The sequence below is a fragment of the Dasypus novemcinctus genome, chromosome 17, assembly GCF_030445035.2.
Source record: "Dasypus novemcinctus isolate mDasNov1 chromosome 17, mDasNov1.1.hap2, whole genome shotgun sequence".
Lineage (NCBI taxonomy): Eukaryota > Metazoa > Chordata > Mammalia > Cingulata > Dasypodidae > Dasypus > Dasypus novemcinctus.
The window spans coordinates 62,096,033-62,115,727 of record NC_080689.1 but is presented as its reverse complement, the minus strand read 5'-3'; the positions used below and the strand labels follow the sequence as shown (position 1 = coordinate 62,115,727).

Genomic DNA, 19,695 nt, shown 5'->3' with positions numbered 1-19,695 from the left:
GTTGTTTTGAAGCTTGAATTTATATTTGGTTCTGAATTGAAGACATCAAGATTAAGGATGTCAAAGAATTAAAATCCTCTTAAAAAGTATTTATAGATGAAAATGAAATGTCTAGGATTTGTTTCAATAGAATATTTTTTGGGGGAGTGATAAATTAGAGATAAATTATCATCTAAACTGGCACACTCCAACCAATCTGAAACTGGATGATTGGTACTTGGGGATTCATTATAGTATTCTCTCTAATTTTTCATAGGTTCAAAAGTTTCCATAATTAAAAACTTTCCATAATGAAAGAAAATCCATGGAGCTGCAAAAAAGTCTGTTTTGCATTGTCTGCTGTCTTCTTGAAATGGGAGACTTTCCTCCTGAACCATGATGTTAAAAATTAATTTCAAACACAAAATGAAAATACCTAGAGAATATTGTTAAAGGACAAATTTATTCAGTCAATTTATAATGGGATAAAAATCTATGGATCCTGCAAGTGCAACATGCAAGAAGTAGTAATTACCTTGACAATGTAATGAAACAGATCCTTAGCTCCAGTTTATGCAAAAGAGCTTTTCCTTTAGTGTTGCAAATTGGGTTCATAGTTTGTTTATTTTGAAGATTTATTTCTTTCTCCCCCCTCCCTCCATTGTCTGTTCTCCCTGTCCATTTGCTGTGGTTCTTCTGTGTCTGTTTGTATTCTCAATAGGTGGCTCCAGGAACCAATTGTGGAGCCTTCTGGAGTGGGAGAGAGGCGATTATTCTCTTGTACCACCTCAGCTCCCTGGTTTACTGAGTCTCTTAGTGTCTCTCCTCTGTGTCTCTTTTTGTTGCGTGATGTTGCTGCATCAGCTTTCCACCTTGGCTGGCACTCCTGCACAGGCCAGCTCTCCACATGGGCCAGCTCACCACAAGGGCCAGCTTGCCTTCACTAGGAGGCCCTGGGTATCGAACCCTGGACCTCCTATATGGTAGATGGGAGCCCAATTGCATGAGCCACTTCTGCTTCACATAGAGATTTAAGCACAGGTGGATGTAAGCCCAGAAAAATCATGTTATCATTTTGTTCTTTCCTGAGGAAAAAAAATCGATTGCTTTTCTATTTGCTTACTTATTTAAGGCAAGCTTATTGAGATATACATACAGCACAATCCATGTTTTTTTAGAAGTATAGTCTTATTAATTTTGACAAACGCAGTCATATGATCTCCACCAATGTTAAGACATAGAACAGCTCCCCTGTGCCCCTTTGTCGTGGATCCTCTCCCTCCACCCCCAGCCCCTGCAGCCACCGGTCCCTAGAGTTTCATCTTCTCCAGAAAGGCATATAATGGAATCATACAGTGTTTGCTTTTGTGTCTGTCTTCTTTCACTGAGGACAATGCTTGAGATTCATCCAGATTACTATGGATGTACTACATTACCTATTGGGTGTACTACATATAAACGATGGATCCATATGTATGGATTACGTATGGATACACTACAGTTTATTTAACCACTCATCATTGAAGGACATTTGGAGTTGTTTCCAGTGGTTGACAATTATCACTAGAGCTGCAGTGTAAATTGGCATAAAGACTTGTGTGGACGTAAGATTCCAGTTCTCTTGGATCAATACCTAGGAATGGGATTGCAGTGGGCTGTCTTTTGTGTATATATAACTTTATAAGGCACTGCCAAACTCTTTCCAAAATGTACCATTTTCCATCCCCATCAGCAATGTATGAGAATTCTAGTTGTTTTTGTCTTTTACAAATTAAATCACTTTGGTGTGGGGCAAATTTTTAATTTGCATTTCCCTATGTTGAATGATGCTGAGCATCTTTTCATGGGCTTCATTCCACAATATCTCTTCTTAGTTGTCTGTTGGTGTTTTAAATGTCAGCAGACAGGGGAAGGGTATTTGTGTCCTTAGTCTGAGAATGGGAGCAGGTGCAGCCCTGGAGGCCATGATGGGGGAGTGGAGGAGAGAGGCCAAAGGAAAGGTGATGTTCAGGGGATGAAGGCGGGAGCTGGGTCATCTGAGTCCTGCTCAAGCTGCTTCTGGAGTTCTTCTCTGGAGGATTCTGTGGTTTGCATAATGAGGGGGCTATTTCCTCAGGGAGAGTGGGAAGAGGGAGAAAGGGAGGGAGGAAGGGAAATGAGCTATAATATTGATTCCTTTTTTTTTTCTTTTCTTATTCTGATTTGTGAACTTTATACCTTTAGTTTAGTAAATTTTGTGTTTTTTGTGTTTTTTTTTTCTGTAAATTTTGGGCCAGGGATTGGACCTCAGACCTCACATGTGGAAAGCTGGTGGTCAACCACTGAGCCACATTGTCTCCCCTGAATTGTTTTTTTTTAAATTTGTTACGCTTGTTGTTTGTTTTCATATTTTACAGGAGGCACTGGGAGCCCCAGGAGCTCAAGTGCCTGAGCCATACCTGTTCCCACTGTAAATTTTTTTTTCTTTTGAGGGATGGTTTTATTTATTTATATATTTTTTAAAAATATTTTTATTGTCTTTTTTTTTAATGGAGAAATAGATCACACAAAATGTTACATTAAAAAAATGAGGTTCCCATATATCCCACTCCCGACCCCCCAATCCTGCTCCCCCCACGTCAACATCCCCTTTCATCAGTAAGGCACATTTGTTGCATTTGGTGAATACACCCTGGAGCGCTGCCACAGCTCATGGACCATAGTTTGGATTGTAGTTCACACTCTTCCCCAGTTCATCCAGTGGGTCATGGCAGGATAAACAGTGTACTGCATCTTTCCCCGCAATACCATTCAGAACAACTTCAAGTCCCAAAAATGCCCCATATCACACCTCTTCCTGCCTCTCCCTGCCCTCAGTAACTCCCATGGCCACCGTCTCCACATCAATGGTACAATTTCTTCCATTGCTAGTGTCACAACAGTTCTACAGTAGAATACCTGCAAGTCCACTCTAATCCATATTCTTCCATCTTGTGGACCCTGGGATGGTGATGCCCACTCCACCTCTAAATCGAGAGGAGACTTAGACCCCACATGGCTGATGGATGTGATTCTCCTCCTTGCAGTTGTAGACACTCTCAGTTCCCTGGTGTTGTGGTTGACCATTCTCACCTGCCCATCAGCGGACCTAGGTACGTCCAGTGAACTGGAGAGCAGCTGTTGCAACTCTGCTGAGGCTCAGGGCCCAGCTGGCACATGGACAGTTCAGAGATTCAAGTCTCCTGCATATACATAAACCCCAGCGCAAGTCAGAGGTTCAGTAAAGTGACAAATGAGGCATGTGTAGAGAGGATACATCTGAGTCCAACTCCATCACAATCCGGAGCACAAATTGCAGAAGGACCCACTGGCAAGGCAGTGAACTCTATGGAGTCATCTGTTATGACCACAGAACCTGTGTGTCTCATAGCTCTCGGGAGCACCACTTCCTGGGGTTGTATCTTATTGACTGTCTCTGGGATCCTGCTCAGATGTGCATAAGCATGACCCCTCTGATGACCTCCTGACTAATTTTGAAGTCTTTTAGCCATATAAACTCATTTCTCTTTACCATTTCCCCCTTTTAGTCAAGGTCTTTCTCTAGTTGGATCACAGGCTGGTGATGGTAGTAATCCCTTGGTGCCAGGGAGGCTCATCCCCAGGAGTCCTGTCCCACACTTGGGGGAAGGTCCTGCCTTTACATACAGAATTTGGCTTAGAGAGTGGCCACATTTGAGCAACATGGAGGCTCTCAGGAGGTAATTCTTAGGCACCCTGCAGCTCTAGGCCTAGTTGAAATTTCAAGCACACAGGCTCATAAGCATAGTCATCAGTATCAAGGACCCATCACTGGACCATTCTTCTTCACTGTCTTTGTCCTTGCACTTGGGGGATTGTTGTTCTTGCCCAGGGGAATGCAACAGAGCTCCCCAGGATGGAAACTCAGCAGTCCTTTAGTTGTCATGTATAACTCTATCCACTATGACAAGACCCAGTGAATATCTGAACATATCTATACCCTATATGCATGCCCTGAAGAACTCCCTTCCACCCATGCACCCCCACCAACGACAACCCACTTCAGTGCTCCTCCTGTGCCACAGTTGAACCCCTCTGTAGTCAAAAACTTCCTCAAAAATGAAGCCTAATATATTGCCAAATTCAATTACCAGGAAAATGAAATAGCATTGACAGGTTTCATTTAGAAATAGAATATATAATAATTTAGAAAAACTGAAAGTAAAAAATAAGTTGTGGTATTTAAAAATGAAAAATATCATAAAATCATTGCTGGGGAAGTGGGAAAAAGGTTTGATGTTTGGTATACAGGTGTTCCTATATTGTATATGTGACTTTACTGTGATCTAAAACTTTTTAGAAGTCAAATTCAGAAAAAAAGGATGTAGACACTGAGGAAGGAATGGACGAGATTGCCTTGCCACTGTACATGCAGGGTAACACCTATTAATGTGCTGAAAAGCAAAATGTCAAAAACAAAGTTTTATTTAAGTGTTTCTTAAACAAAAATAAACTTGGCCCAGATAGAAGCCCTACAGTTAATTCTCCTGGGAAGGGTAAAGAAAGATCCCATAAAACATATCCATGAAAACTTTTAAAAATTGAGATATACTAGCAACAATGAGTAAAGTATCACGTATAGCGGGCACTTGTGTATGGTTTAAGGAGACAGCTTCCTAAACACCCCCTATGTGCAGTTACTATTCCCAGTTGTGGGGGGGAGGGGGGCAGTGTTGGATGCCAGGAGTAGGGAGGCAGATGCTACCTGTGCAAACAAAGCAACATGCTAATCACTGACCCCTGTTAAAAAGAAATATTCAGGTAACATGAAGGAGTGATTACAGGAGGGTGCTTTAGCAGGGTGGCCAGGGAAGGCCTCTCTGGGGAGGTAGCATTGAGTTGACTCAGGTGGGTTGGTGGGATTGGGTCAGAGGATTAGGTAGTGTGGCCAACTGCAGCCATTTTCATGATGTGATTTGAGATGACATCATGGGCTGAGTGGGGATAAGGAGGGTGAAGAGAATTGAGGAGGAGGTGAGAAGGTGGAAAATGGTCCTCCTGAACTGTCTATACCAGGGAAGGGCAGATTGTCTGGCAATGAGAAATCCTCTGAAGTGGATAGAGGTAATTTTGAAGTGAGTCAGTCAGCACAGTTGTATGCAAGTGCCAACTGCTCAGATGCAGACAGGGAGCAAGTTGATGTTGGATTAACCAAGCTGAGGACTCTGTGGGGTGGGAAGAGTGGAGGGAGAGAGGAGTAGAGGAATTAGAGGTGTTTTACAAGGACTGCTTGATTTAAGTTAGATGAGGAGGGATGTGAAGAGTGGAGGTTGTGGGGAGAGAAGGGAAAGAGTAGGAAGTTTCTCAGGCATGGGAGAATTGCTGGAGTGGAGCAGCCAGAGTACATGGGCTGGAAGGGGTTGGTCAGGGAAAGTAGGATGTCAAAATCCAGACTTTGGAAGTGGAGATCTTCTTGGTGATGGCGAGATCTAGGAAATATGACCACGGGGAGGCGTGGCTGAGGCTGCTGTGGAAGAAGGAGGGGTGATGGGAGTTCAAGTTTGAGGATGGGTGCTTCCAAGATGATGGGGGTTTTTGAAGGAGAAGAGGATGGAGGTGGCTGTAAGGCCCAAGGAGGTTATGTACCCTTGTCCCGGTCCTAGGGCATGTGGAATGTGGGAGTTGAGCCAGCTGCCACAGGACAGTGCTTGTAGGGAAAAGGTGCCGTGGTGAGCCTGGCTTGAGAGGCTTGAATTTTGGATCATGTAAATAGCCTTTACATAGCTGGATTAGGGGGTGCTGCACAGCATTACATGATTGTTCAATGAGATTGGTTTCCAAGCAGAAATGAAGGTACCCAAGGAGGCATTATTGAGTTTGGGATCATTCAAAACTCTATTAAAAGCAATTAACAGTATCTGGTATTGTTTGTCAAAGTATCAGTCTCATGAAGGACCTCCTAGCAGTTCTTGTGAACTGTAAGAAGAGGAGAAAAACTCCCTTTCTTGAGGCATCTGTTCTCATGTCACTAATTCCTGTATCCTTCCAGCCTCAGCCATAAATCTCATGGCGATGACTGAAGGCATCTATCCTTTCTCATCATCATCTTGCTGTGGCTCCAAGATGACTCCCTTGTCCAGCTCTGTTCTCATGGTGACCTTGAATGTAATAAAATAATTATAGGAATAATGAGGATTGATGGGAAGATGCTGTATTTTCTAGTGATTTGTGGATGTATGCCTTGGAACAGAACACTTCCTGAGGAATGAAACATGATAGAGGATAACATGGATTGAAAAATAATATCCATGCCCAGAATCTGAATACCCCACACTACCTGGCTTTTCTGAGGTTGTTCACTTTCACACTCTCCTAAAGGACTAATCCCTCTTCTCCAAATCTGTTTCCCTTCCCATTTCCTCTCTCCCTGCTGATGTTCTTGCCTTTGACATGATTAAGAAATATTAAAGCAATGAGCCAGGTGCTCCCTTATCTTCTTACTGCTAAATCTACCAGCCTCCCTGCATCTGTCCCTGCTTTCCCACCTCTTGCTTTGGGTCAGGTTGCCTGCCTTCTATCAGAGGCCATCATTCCTCCTGGGCTCTGGGCCCCTTCTTTGTCACCTTCTCAAACACTACTCCAGGACTTGGTCCTGCTCCTTCCTGCATCAGTTCCATTCCTCTTGCCCTCCCTCTTCCCATCCGTCTCTCTCTTGTAATTTTCCCATTGGCATTCAGCCATATTCTAATATTGCTTACCTACATAATTCCAGCTACGGTCCCATTTCTCTATCTTCCCAACACAACTCCTTGAAAGAGTTGCCCTTGTTCACTGTCTGAATTGCTCTTCCTGCTGTCTGCTCTTGGGCTTCTATCCCCTGCTCTTGTTAAGGTCATTGATGACCCCTACATTGCCATGTCTAATGACCTCTTTTCTGTTTTTTCCTTAATCACGCCATCAGCAGCATTTAACATAATTGACCACTTCTTGAAACATTCAGGTCTCTTGCCTTCTGGGGTACCTCATTCTGCTGGTTTTCCCTTGGCCTCACTGGCTGTTGATCATCTTTGTGGTTCCCTTCTCTTTCTCTAGACCTGTAGGTGTGGGAAGGCCAATGACTCTGCCCAGGGTCACTTACTTTCACTACAGCCTCTGTCTGGGAGAGCTCATTTAATCTGGCATTAGACTCCCTTTGTATGCTAATAGTCCACGATCTATCTCCCAAGAACTCTAGTCCATGGGTTGTCAAGTTTTAATAGAATTCTGCATTTCTAAAAAGCTCGCAGTTGCTGCTGCTGATCCTTAGATCCTACTTTGAGTTTGTGAGGCTGCAGACTTTTATATCCAACTGCCTCCTTTACATATTCACATGGACATCTTGTCGGCATCTCAGAACCAGATGAACAAGGCCCAGTTAGCGCTCCTGGCTTCTTTCTTCATAGCTCCTTCTCTCTGCATTTTCCTTACCTCAGCATCCCAGTCACTCAAGCCAAAATCTTGGTGTTGTCCTTGGTTTCTCTCTTTCCTTCACTCTACCATCCAATCCATCAGTAAGTTTTGTTGTCTCAGTGACCCAAACATACCCCTGGTGTTTCCACTTGCTCCATAATCACAGCAGTGGCAGACGTTGATTACTTCCAAATGTTCAGCTGTTTGCTAATGATAGATTTTTAAAATTTATATACATTTAAAGTCTAATAATAAAAACCCCATGAACTAGATGCTATTATTAATCTGTTTTGTGTGAGAAACATGAACACACGGGCAATAAATATTTGTGGGTTCTATAAAGAATAAATTTTAACTTATAACTAGATAACACCTACCTATGGTGTATGACTTAACCCCAATTCATTCTTTTGGTTTCTTTTTCTCCTTTGTTAAAAATAAAATAGTCACTAGTGTTATTGATATACTTTGAGATTAGAGAGCCAGTATCATATTTTAAGTCATCTGTGTCCTTGCTAAATGCAAATTACATTGAAAATGCTCACAGGCAAATATCCAAATTGTGTGCCTGTTAGAATTTATACTCACTGTGGCTTCCTCAAACCATTTTTTGACAAGATCTGTATGCATTTAAGACATCAAAAGTATTTATGTCTAATTACAGTATTGTAATGCACCCTCCTAAGACACTGTCTACTTGCAAAAAGCAGTGATTCTTTTATTTCTCATTACATCACTGCATATTCTGTAATTTGTGGGATATACTGAGAAATGACATTCAAGCTCCAATTTTGTTTTCCTCTTCCATCATAATTTTCTTTTCTGTTCAGCCATTCTGAGACTATTGTGGTCTTTGTAAGTCATCATGCTTGTAAAGGTGATGAGAAATGCCAGGGGCTCAGGAATAAGCATCCTAAATGGTCAAGCAGGTAGAAACTAGTTCGTATGAAGAAAGTTTAAAGACACTTGGGTTTAGGTTGGAGAAGAGCAGGTTAAGGAAAAACTTGATGCTGTTTACTTAAAGGAAATCTTTAGTAAATTTGTTCTTAAAGACATCTTTTATAATGTGAATAATTTACCTAAAGCTATATGTAAGTTTCTCTTAAGGGTAAGAGAGAGTTACACTCATTTTTGTCTTAGTAATTTCTAGCACAGCCCTATCTAAAGAATCAGTCCTCTCAGTTAGAACTCTCCATGCACCAAGGCACAGGGCTCTGACCCCAGGCCAGGCAGGTAACTAATGCCAAATGCAGGGTTTCTGAAAAGTGCCTCTTCAGGGCTTTTCTTTCTAATGTCAATTTCTCCCTTGTTTAATGTCAGAATTTAAGATGTTATTTGTTTTCACGGTAAAGAGAAAGAAAGAATAAGATTTGGCAGAGGAGATGGGTGGGGAAGACACAGGCTCTCTGGGCAACCAGACCTTGGTGCTGACCCAAGTTCTCATCCCTGGGCTGGAAAAAGTTAAAATGATTTTAAGAGTCTGCGATCAAGTTTTACATTAAAACTTTTACTAAGAACTTATGCTTATGTCCTACAAAGACATGTTGTTTCACTGGGCCCAGGAGAGAGAGCTGGACAAAGCACTCAAAACACTGTTCCCCAAAATATATTTGGTAGGACACTGGTCCCAAGAAATGTAATGTGAAATAAAAGCTTCCATAGTCAAAAGAAATTGGGCAACACTGTACCCTTCTCTTGGACTGTCACTGAGCATCTCAGATAAAAAGGCTTGCAGAGGTCCTCTAATGAAGATTTGTGTTTACCCCATTAATTGCCAAACATATTGAACAGGGTAATTTTTGTCTAACACTCTATGTTGGTTAAAGATTGCATCCAGCTACCTGAAGCAGAAACACAACCACAGTGACTTAGCCAAATGGGGGGTTATTTCCCTCAACCACAGTGACTTAGCCACACCCTCATTGTCTGCTCTCTTTGTCCATTGGCTGTGTGTTTTTCTGTGTGTGCTTGCATTATCCTCTGGCACTGGGAAACTGTGTCTCTTTTTGTTGCATCATTTTGTTGCATCAGCTCTCTGTGTGTATGGTGTCACTCCTGGGTAGGCTGCACTGTTTTCGCGTGGGTCAGCTCTCATTGAGAGGCGCACTCCTTTGCGTGGGACTCCCCTACGTGGGGGACATCCCTGTGTGGCACGGCACTCCTTGCACACATCAGCACTGCGTGTGAGCCAGCTGACCACATGGGTCAGGAGGCCCTGGGTTTGAACCCTGGACCTCCCATATGGGAGGCGGATGCTCTATCAGTTGAATCAAATCTGCTTCTCAGGGTGTTACTTCTTGCTGCCTGCTTAATTCTCCCTTTCTTAGCTTTAAATGAAAAAAAAAAGTATCATTTAAAGTCCCTCCTAGGGGAACTCTGTTTAAAATGACACCTGCCTCAAGGTCTTCTCATTTCCCTCTCAAGCAGCTAGGAAGACATAGAAAAAGGCAAAGCTGGGAAGCGGCTGTGGCTCAACTAGTTGGGCTCCCACCTAGCATATGGGAGTCCCCGGGTTCATGTCCATCAGGGCCTCCGTGTGAGGGCGAGCTGGCCTGTGCGCTGGAGATCTGCCTGCCTGGGGGCCGCAGAGAGCTGGGGCAGCAAGAGGAGCAGCAGAGGGAGACAAGCATATACAGAAAAAACAAAAGACGCGCAGTGAATGGCCACAGAGTGGAGACAGCAAAAGAATGGAACAAGCCGCAAGGAGGGTAATAGATAAATAAATAAAATAAATAAATAAAAATCTTAAAAAACAAAAACAAAAACACGGATTTCTGCCCTTAACCCAAGCTGCCCAATTTTCCATGAGCCCGGCCTCTCTTCTGACCCAGCAGGGCAGAGGCTGTGGGGGGCGGGCCCCGCCCCGAGCGGGGGTGATTCAGGGCGGGCCCGGCCTCTGGCCGAGGTGCTGCAGGACGTGCTGCGGGAGCAGTTCGGGCCGCTGCCCAGCTGGCTGCCACCTGCCAGCTCAGGTGTCTGCCCTCGGCGACTACTCGGCGACCCAGGACGTGCAGTTGGCGCTGGAGCGGTGGCGCGGGGCCAAGGCCAAGGAGCGCGGGCGTCCAGGGCCGTCGCTGCTCCGCCGCCTCCGACCCCTTCCTTCTCTTTCACATCCTTTTCAACACTTGGGGTGATGGGTCTTTTTCATTTCAGCCAGGCTAATAAGTAGGTATGTAGTGATATCTCACAGTAGTTTTAGTTTGCATTTCTCTAATTACTAATGATTTTGAGCATTTTATTTCATGTAGTTAAATACTTCATCGAAAAAAGATTTATCTGTTCAAACTCTTGTCTAATTAAAAAATGGGTGTGTTCTTTTGTTGAATATTGAGAGTTCTTTATGTATTCTAGACACAAGTCCTTCATCAAATGTGTGATTTGCAAATATCTTCTCTCAATCTGCTTGCCTTACCCAAGGTCATGAAGATATTCTCCCATTTTCTTCTAAAGATTTTAAAGTTTAGGTTAAATTTTCATTTTGAGTTAGTGTTTGTGTACAGGTGTGAAGTTTGGAGGGAAGTTCCTTTTTTTTTTCCAAGATTTATTTTATTTATTTATTTCCCCTTCCCCCCGCCCCCCTTCACCTTCCCAGTTGTCTGTCTCTGTGTTGATTCACTGCCTGTTCTTCTGTGACCAGGTTCTGTCTTTATCAGCAGCACTAGGAATCTGTGTTTCTTTTTGTTGCATCATCTTGTTGTGTCAGCTCTCTGTGTGTGTGGGTGGCACCACTCCAGGGTAGGCTGTACTTTCTTTCATACTGGATGGCTCTCTTTACCGGGTGTACTCCTTACACGTGGTGCTCCCCTACAGGGCACGGCACTCATTGCACACATCAGCACTGAGCATGGGCCAGCTCCACATGGGTCAAGGAGGCCCGGGGTTTGAACCGCGGATCTCCTGTGTGGTAGGTGGACACCCTATTTGTTGGGCCAAGGCCTCTTCCCTGAAGCTCATTTTTATTTGTTTGGATATTACTATTAAATTGTTTCAGCACCATCTGTTGAAAGGATTATGCTTTCTCCACTGAATTGCCTTTGCTTCTTTGTTGAAGATCAACCTGGACTTCCTTTCTGTTCTTCTCACGCCTCCAAAGGCCAGGTGGTCTCCCACTTCCCCAAGCCAGGGCTTGAGGAATAGGGCAGGGGTCCTGAGGGGAGGATGGAACCAGGCGGTGACCATGGATGTGTGAAATTGAGTCCTTGCTCATGAGGAGAGCCAAGGGTGATGGCAAGACCAGGGGCAGTGGCCGCTGGGCTTGCTGGGAAAGACCCTGCAGAGGAAAGGGCTGCAGTTTCCTTAAACGGCCCTGGTGGCCAAGATCTCTCACTCAGGGCTCTCATATCCCCAAATTGCTCTGAAGGGACTCTTGTCCTCCGTTTTCTGTAGGGGTGCCCAACCCTTTCAGAGGTGATTTCAGCTCAGAGTCCCCGTGTGACCTGAAGGTGTGGCACACCTCCATCATAGCACTGCGGATTGAACAGGGGCCTTCTGCTAGGAGCACCCATTTTGTTCATATTGTATTTCCCCCCCTGAATTTGTAATCAGAAAATTTGATTGTGGTTTACATGGTTTTCAGGAGTAATAATGATAGGTCAAGAGGCTCAATGGTAGTTTTACAAATACAGCTCAGAACAAAACAGGGGCCTTATTCACATCTTCTTTTCCTCAATGACTCTTCTAATGGTGAAATTTCTGTGGAATTAAACTTCCACAGCTCTAAATTGTATAATGAGTTATTCTCAAGTTCAGTTGCAATGGCAAAAGAATCCAAGTCTCACCAGCATGACTTTGGGGTATGTGTGGGGTAGGTAGTTTACTGTAAGCAAGAATTTCAATTCTTTGGATCTGTTAGTTCAGGTGTGATGGCTAATTAGGTCTTTGGCTATTGTTTGGTCCAAGGTCAGGGGGTCACAGGCCACTAGGGGTGCTCTCAGGGCCATGGTGTAGGCATCTCCCCACGGAAATCTTCAGAACACGCTGGTAGATCTTTATGCTTCACCATGAAATGGGCCTCTTTGCCTGACCTCTCCATTTCCTCCACTGCAGGTTCTGACCATTTTGGCGTGGTGGCTGAGATAAGGAAGCTCTCCAGCTATTTAAAGAACATTCTAGCACCTGGGCTGTGGAGATGCAGATGCTGAAGTACAAGGTGGACAATGTCTGTTCTCAGATCCAGATGCTCAGCGGCCACCTGGAAAACACCAGTGCTGACATCCGGATGGTCAAAGGAGTTCTAGAGGATGCTGGCACCTACCATATCCAGACCCAGATGTTAAGGAATTCCTTGGAGGGGGCTGTTGCTGAGATCCAGGGCCTAAGGAGAGCTCTGGAAAAGGCAAACACATTGAATTCCCAGACCCAAGATTTCTTACAAAGCAGTTCAGAAAACACCAGCTTTGTGCTCCACATGTTAAGCCAAGACCTAGAAGATGCCAATGCTGAAATTCAGCTGTTAAAGGTAGGTTTACACTTGGCAAATATGAGCTTACAGAATGCCAATGTTCAGACCGAACTTTTGAAAGGCAATCTGGGGAGTGTCAAAGTTTTAAGGACCCAGCACCAGGTTTTAAGCAGCAGTTTCGAAGGGCCCAATGCCGAGATCCAGAGGCTCTGGGGAGCTCTGGGAAATGCAAGTGCTTTCAATTTGCAGACCCAGCCCTGTATAAAAGGCAGTGTAGACAACAGAACTTTTGAGATCCAGTTATTAAGAGGTCCCTTGGACAGGGCTGATGAAGTGATTCAGTTGTTAAAAAGAGATTTGAAAACTGCCATTGCCCAGACCCAAATGGCAAAGGGCGGTATGGAGCAGACAAAAGCTGAGCTCCCAGGAGTAAGAGCAGAGTTGGAAAATGCTAGGAGAGCTTTAGAGACCCTAAAACAATGAATGAAGGGTGCTGCCTTTAATTCCCAGACCCAGATGTTAGAAAAGAGACTGAAGGAGGCACAGGACGAGATCCAGAGGCTAAAAGTTAATGTGAATAATACCAACTCGCTAAGTGTGAAAATCCAGGAGCAGGAGAGCAGCCTGGAGACCCTCCGCGCAGCCTGTGCTTCACAGGAGCAGCTACAAAGGACGCAAAGTAAGTGGTAGGGAGGGTCCACCATGGGGAGGGCGGAGTTGTTGGGATGTTTCTGCCCCTTTAGCCTCAAGCATGTGTCTCTTCTGGGAAAGAGCAAGGGTGGTGGAGAGAGGACAAATCCAATAAAAGCAGCTCCTCTGTTGCCCAGGTGGTAGCACAGAAGATGTGAGAATCTATGTCCTTGCTCTCAGGTGGCTTATAATCTCTCCACCAAATTTCTCCTTTGGCAAAGCAGATCTTTGTGATGAAGGTGTGTAGTAATGGCAGAGTGTGCTTGTGGGGCCAGACAACCTGTTTGTGACTTCCAGTTATCACAAATGGTGTGAACCTGAGCAAGTTGCTTACCTTCGCTGAGCTTCACCTGCACAATGGGGGCAATAGGATTTGCTTCACAGGGAGGATCAAGTGAATCAACACAGGTAACGCACTTAAGCTAGTAGGCAGCATTCACGCATGTGTCTGACAAACTTTCATGAACATCTACCATGTGTCAGGGTTAAAGATGAATAAGACATGACACCTGCTCTTGAGAAGGTTGGGAGTTGCAAGATGGAGACAGACCTGTAAGCAAAGTCATATAGATTGGTGAAAGAGGTGTTAAGTTAGAAGCAAGTACTGGGAACTGAGAGGGGGGAGGCAAATAGAAAGGGGAGAAGGGACCTTTTGTGGAAGGGGGGGAGGAAATCCACTTATCTGTCATCTATCTAATCATCTATGTAATCTATCTATGCAAGTTTAAAAAGCAAAAACTTAACTGCATGAACTCACTCAGACATTTTATATTCTATTCTTTAAAAAAAAAATCAAAGCATGTAAAAGCTGATAAACCAAATTTATGACCCACTAATGGGTCAGCGATTGCAGTTTGAAAAACACTGGGTAGAGGGGTCACCAGGGCTGGAGAGACACATGCTAGATTGGAAGGCCTCTGAGTGAGCTTGGCTTTCATCCTCCAGGAAATGAGGAGCCACTGAAGTGTTTTAAGGAGAACCCTGAGGTTCTGACTTGAGTGGTCAAATGGAGGGGTCCCCAACTGAGAAATAAAGGAGGAAGAGGAGCAGCAAGATTTGCACATGCTGGCTGTGGTGCTCTGGGGGACAGCCAAGTGGACGTCGCCTGCAGGCTGTCTGGAGTTGAGGAGGGAGGCCAGGGCTGCAGACATAGGCTTAGGTGCCCTGGGTGTGGGGGTTCTGGTTGCAGCAGTGGATGTGGGGGATTGCATGAGACAAAATGCAGAAGAGTGTTGAGGGTGGGGCCAGGAATCAACCTTCAGGAGGCAAGAAGGGAAAGATGTGTGTGTGAACCAACTGAGGACAGGGGAATTGGGAGATGTGCATGTGGGAAAGCCAAAAGAGGAAAGAAATTCCAAACGGGAGCAGTCAGTTCTGGCACATGCCAGAGAGGCCATGTAAAATCAGAACTGAAAAACATCCACTGAGGCTGAGCAATTAATAAGTCATTAGAATGAAGTTTCAGTGGAAGCCAGACCACTGCTGTTGGCCGTGAATCGATCAGGTATATGAGTCTGTCAAGGAACAGAGCTGACAGGGAAGGAGAGATGAGGGGAAGAGTAAAAAACAATGCACATCATCTATTTCTCCATTACAACATGTTTCTATTAATTATAAACAGTGTGGCAAATATTGAAAAATTGCAAGATGAGAAAACAAGCATCTGTATTGCCATGAAAATTTGCAAGACTTCCATGTGAACCCCCTGCTAATATTTTGGTGAACTTGAGAGAGTGTTTCTAGAATCACATAGGCTTCAGCTGAGGTTTACAGAAAGGAAACAGCAAAGAGGTGGAGGTTGAAGATAGGGGAGGAGAGAGGGAGGAGAGTGAAATGCATGATGAGTGACTGGCCTTGAAGGAGGTTGGGATGGCACTTGAATCTCTGAGCCTGGGAGGGGAGCAGGTGTGGAAGTTGGTGTCCACCCTACTGTGCAGATGTGGGAACACGAGACTGCGAGAGCTGCTGTTAACCACATCTGTTTCTGGGTGGCATAGGAGGTCACTTGCTAAGGAGAAGGATGCCTGTAGGGAGCTGGGGGAGAGAAGGGATGGTTGGGAGAAGCTGCTGGAGAGATGGGAGCTGACAAATGAGGACTTGGCAGGCAGTGCCGAGCCCCTGCTCTTTGCCCTGTTTCCAGTCGAGTCTAAGGAATCACTGGCCATGCGGACCAGTGCCTGGAAGTCTTTCCTCCTTCCTGCCTCTCCTCAAGCCCCACTGCTGCCCTCCTGCTTTAGTATGGACTGAGAGGTGCTCCATCCTGGCTGTGCACTGGAGTCACCCAAGTACATGCCTGGGGCTCATGTACAAAATCTTATGGATTTTGGTCTGATATGCAGCGTCAGCACCACGAAGTTTTAAAACATGGGCAGTCAGGGTGGAGAATTATTTAACTTTTTTCTTAAAGGGCCAAATAGTACAATTGAGACCTGTGTGCCACAGTCTCTGTCAGGGCTCCTCAATGCTGCATCTTGCACTGCTGAAGCAGCCAAAGAGAACGTGTAAATGAATTGGCGTGGCTGCTCGAATGACACTATTTATAAAAAGAGGCTGGTTTTGGGCCATAATTGATCCTCCCCAGGTTTAGATGACTGGTTCTGAGGCTTCAGAGAGCATAAGAGTCACACGCGGCCTTGTTAAAACACAGACTGTTCAGATGCAATTTCTGGAAAAGCAGGTCTGCGCTGGGCCTGAGAAGGGGCATTTCTACCAAGTTCCCAGTTGGCGCGATGCTGCTGTTCCAGGGAACACACTTTGAGAACGCGTGGTCCACATGGCCTGTCTCTTCCTGAGGTTTTTGCAGTTGGGTTCTGATGGATGTTTCTGGTCCAAGCAGGGTGGTCTTTTTTCCCTGTTGTATCTTCACATTGCAACACATTGAAATATTTACAGTGCAAATCTGCACCATCCGTAAAACCCTTCAGAGCCTCCCATTGCTCACAGGGAAAAATCCAAATTCCTTCTCATGGGCATAAGATCTAGTGCTGGCAGCCTCTCCAGGCTCTTCCCCCACCCCTTGCATGCCGGCCACACCCCAGGTTTTGCACAGATCAGCTTGTGCAATGCTGTTTCCTGCCTGCCTGCCTTTGCACCTGCCATTTCCCCTGTCTGGAAGGCTTTTCTTGGACCTGATCCCCTGGCAAACTCTTCCTCAGTATTTTTGTTTTTTTTTTTAGTGTTTTTCTGATTAAAAATTTAAAAAATGTTAGAGCAGTTGTAGGTTTACAGAAAAATCCTGCAGAAGGTAGAGAGCTTTGACCATGATTAACGTTTTCCCTTAGTGGGTACTTTTGTTACAATCGATGAACCAATATTATTATAATCATATGATTAACTATAGTCCATAGTTTATTGTAGGGTTCACTCTTTGTATTGTACAGTTCTATGTTTTCTTAAAAAAATTTTTATTGTGGTAACATATATATAACATAAAAGCTCTCATTTTAACTGCTTCAGTATATACATTCACAACATTGTGCTACCATCATGATCTTTTCTGGCTGGAAGCTTTCCTTGGCCCCAAACTGAAACTTTACCAAATAAGTATTAATTCCCCATCCCCCACCCCTCAGTTTTTTTTTAAAGACTCATCTCAAGGAACATTTCATCCCAGATTCCCTTGCTAACCCCCCCCCCCCAGCCCAGGTGACAGAGACGACACCCTCTTTCATGCCTCTATTCTAACCTGCACGTGGCATTTAATTAGTACATCTTCCATCCCCTTCTTACATCTGTCTCACTTCACAAGACTGTAAATTCCTCGAGGGCATGACTCGTGTCTTATTGGTCTTTTAATAACAGTCCCTGGCTCATAGAAGCTAAGGAATGTCGAACAATGAATGTATGAATTTTGAAGGTATGAATGAAGAAATGAGTGTTGTGGCTCCATTTCAATAGCTGCGGTAGAGATTATACTAAAGAGCAGGATGTGGTGACAAGGAGGGAGAGAAGAGCTGAGACTTGGGGCTCCTGGTGACAGCATGAGCTCTTAGTGTGTGACACCTGTGAGGGCAGGTAGAGCAGGTGATGAGGAAGTCCTGGGACACTCCTGGGTGTCGGCAGCCAGAGAGGATGGAGATCAAGTCAAGGAAGTAAGGAAGACTCTGGATGGATGGACAACGTCCTCGAGAGATGGTGGGAATTGAGATGGTAGGACTGTACGGTGGCAGCAGTGAGATGGGAAATAAAGTGACAGAAAGCACATGTCTCAGCAGAGAGTTTTTCTGGGTAGCAGAGCTGAGTGTCCCAGGATTATTGAGCCAGGCGTCTTGAGCTGCTGTTCCCTGGCGTATTGGGTAGTGGGACAGGGGCGTGGCCTCAGCAGCACTTGCCCTTGCGGAACCGAGCCTCAGGGACGTGGGCCTCAGTGGCCAGCTGCTGGCGGGTTCAGGAAGGCCAGCTCTGGGACATCTACCATCAGCCCCTGGTTCCCTCTCTTCCCACCTCTGCTCCAGCTCAGTATGTCCAGTTTCTCCAGGATTGCTGTAAGTTCTACTGTCGGAGCTTGCATTACTTTTTTGATGTCAAGAAGTGTTCGGAGGAGGCTGAGCAGTTCTGTGCATCCCAAGGAGCTCACCTGGCATCGGTGTCCTCTGAGGAAGAGCAGGTCAGAGCTGGGGGCTTGGGGTGGTTCTGACAGGGTTGGTGAGTGACAAGGGACTTTGGTGCTTTGACCTTCCTCCTCTAGGGTAGGGTACAGCCTATAACCTTCATGTCTCCTGTCAGGCAGGGAACAATATTGAATTCCTCTGAGCACCTTGCACTGGAGGCAGAAACCTGGACAACAAACCCCACTGTCCTCAATGAGCGGGGAGATTCTCAGAGGTGGACAGATGCCAGCAGCAGGGCAGGGCAGAGGCGGGTGGTGGCGCGTCACCCTGAGAATGTAAGGGAGCATGCTTTTCCCTCAGGTCCCTTTGGGCTTCCTCTCCAGTCATCAGTCTTGATTTTTTTTTATCACCATCCCCCTTGAGGCTTGCTTGCTGTCTGCTCTGTGTCTATTCACTGTGCATTCTTCTGCGTCTCTGTATTTATTTTTGAATTTATCCCACCCCATCCTTGAGGCTTGCTTGTTGTCTGCTCTCTGTGTCCATTTGCTGCATGCTTTTCTGTGTTTTTACTTGCCTTGCTTTTTGCTGTGTCACCTCGCTGAGTCAGCTCTCCGTAGCGCTTGTAGGCCAGTGGCTCTCAGTGACGTGTGAGCGAGGCTGCCTTCACAAGGAGGCCCCGGGACATGAACCCAGGGCCTCCCATATGGTAGATGGAAGCTCAACTGGTTGAGCAACACCTGCTTTCCCAGTCTTGACTTTTTTAAATGAAGAAGTTGAATGTTCTATTAGTAGGATAATAAGCAATAGTTACAATATTATATAAGGCTTATGATAACAGTGTTACCCTTAAATTACATAATTTTCAGAAGGATTTTTTGTTTTCAGGTCATATTGTGAATTGTGAATATAATAACTAGACTGTAGCCTAAGTCACAGAGTGCTGTGAAAAAAAAAAAAGGAACACCCTGTATTATGCTTATCTTCAATCATTTTAAAGTTTATTTCAATAATGTCGCTGCAACATGTAGCTTTTCCATTGATATTGCTACAAGTCACCATTTTAAATCTCTATCCACCACAATTTAAAATAACTATTCTGGATTAAGTTGCTTCAGATTAGTTTATTTTCATTCCTACATAGATTTTATGTATTTCTCAAATGCTCCTTCACTCCTTAGTTGAACATGTTCAGTATCTTCTTAATTAGCAACCACCTGGGTAAAAAGATTTGTTGACAAGTCCTGGATTTTCTGCAACAACTTCATAAATTTCTGTTGGTTCTCCTGATAGAGGAGAATAGAGCTCGCTAGTAGCTTTTGCACTTTCTGAAGCACCGAGCTCATCTCGTTTGTTCAGTTTTGTCCCAACTTTGAGAAGACTAGAGAGAACAACATGTCCCAAAGCTTCCTGTGCAAAACTGCCGAGTCCCGCGTTCCAGCACTGTTTTCTGCTGTTATCTTTTCATGCTTGCCTGGGAATTTCTGCACTGAGAGCAAAATGGGCTGGTGCGCAGTCCGGGTGGCACCAGCACCCCCCCAGACACCCCATGTTCCACAGGGGTGCAAGTCAATCTAAAGAGGCCCTGTCTGATAGGGATCTGAGTGCGAGTTCTGGGGTGGAAGTTGAAAG

At 45.0% G+C, this 19,695-nt stretch overlaps 1 protein-coding gene across 2 annotated transcripts in view; it reads left to right on the top strand.

Moving 5' to 3' along the window:
* The window catches only part of LOC131274000 (C-type lectin domain family 4 member F-like), a 33,821-nt gene that overhangs the window by 7,715 nt on the left and 6,411 nt on the right, over positions 1-19,695 (top strand). Inside the window, exons 2-4 of one of the 2 annotated variants that reach the window (XM_058278834.2) lie at positions 12,472-12,883; positions 13,337-13,505; positions 17,971-18,122. In XM_058278834.2, coding sequence (XP_058134817.1) covers positions 12,554-12,883; positions 13,337-13,505; positions 17,971-18,122 — 651 coding nt within the window. In that variant the 5' untranslated portion in view covers positions 12,472-12,553. The remainder of the gene's footprint in view (positions 1-12,471; positions 12,884-13,336; positions 13,506-17,970; positions 18,123-19,695) is intronic. The other variant, XM_071208897.1, reaches the window with a different exon arrangement.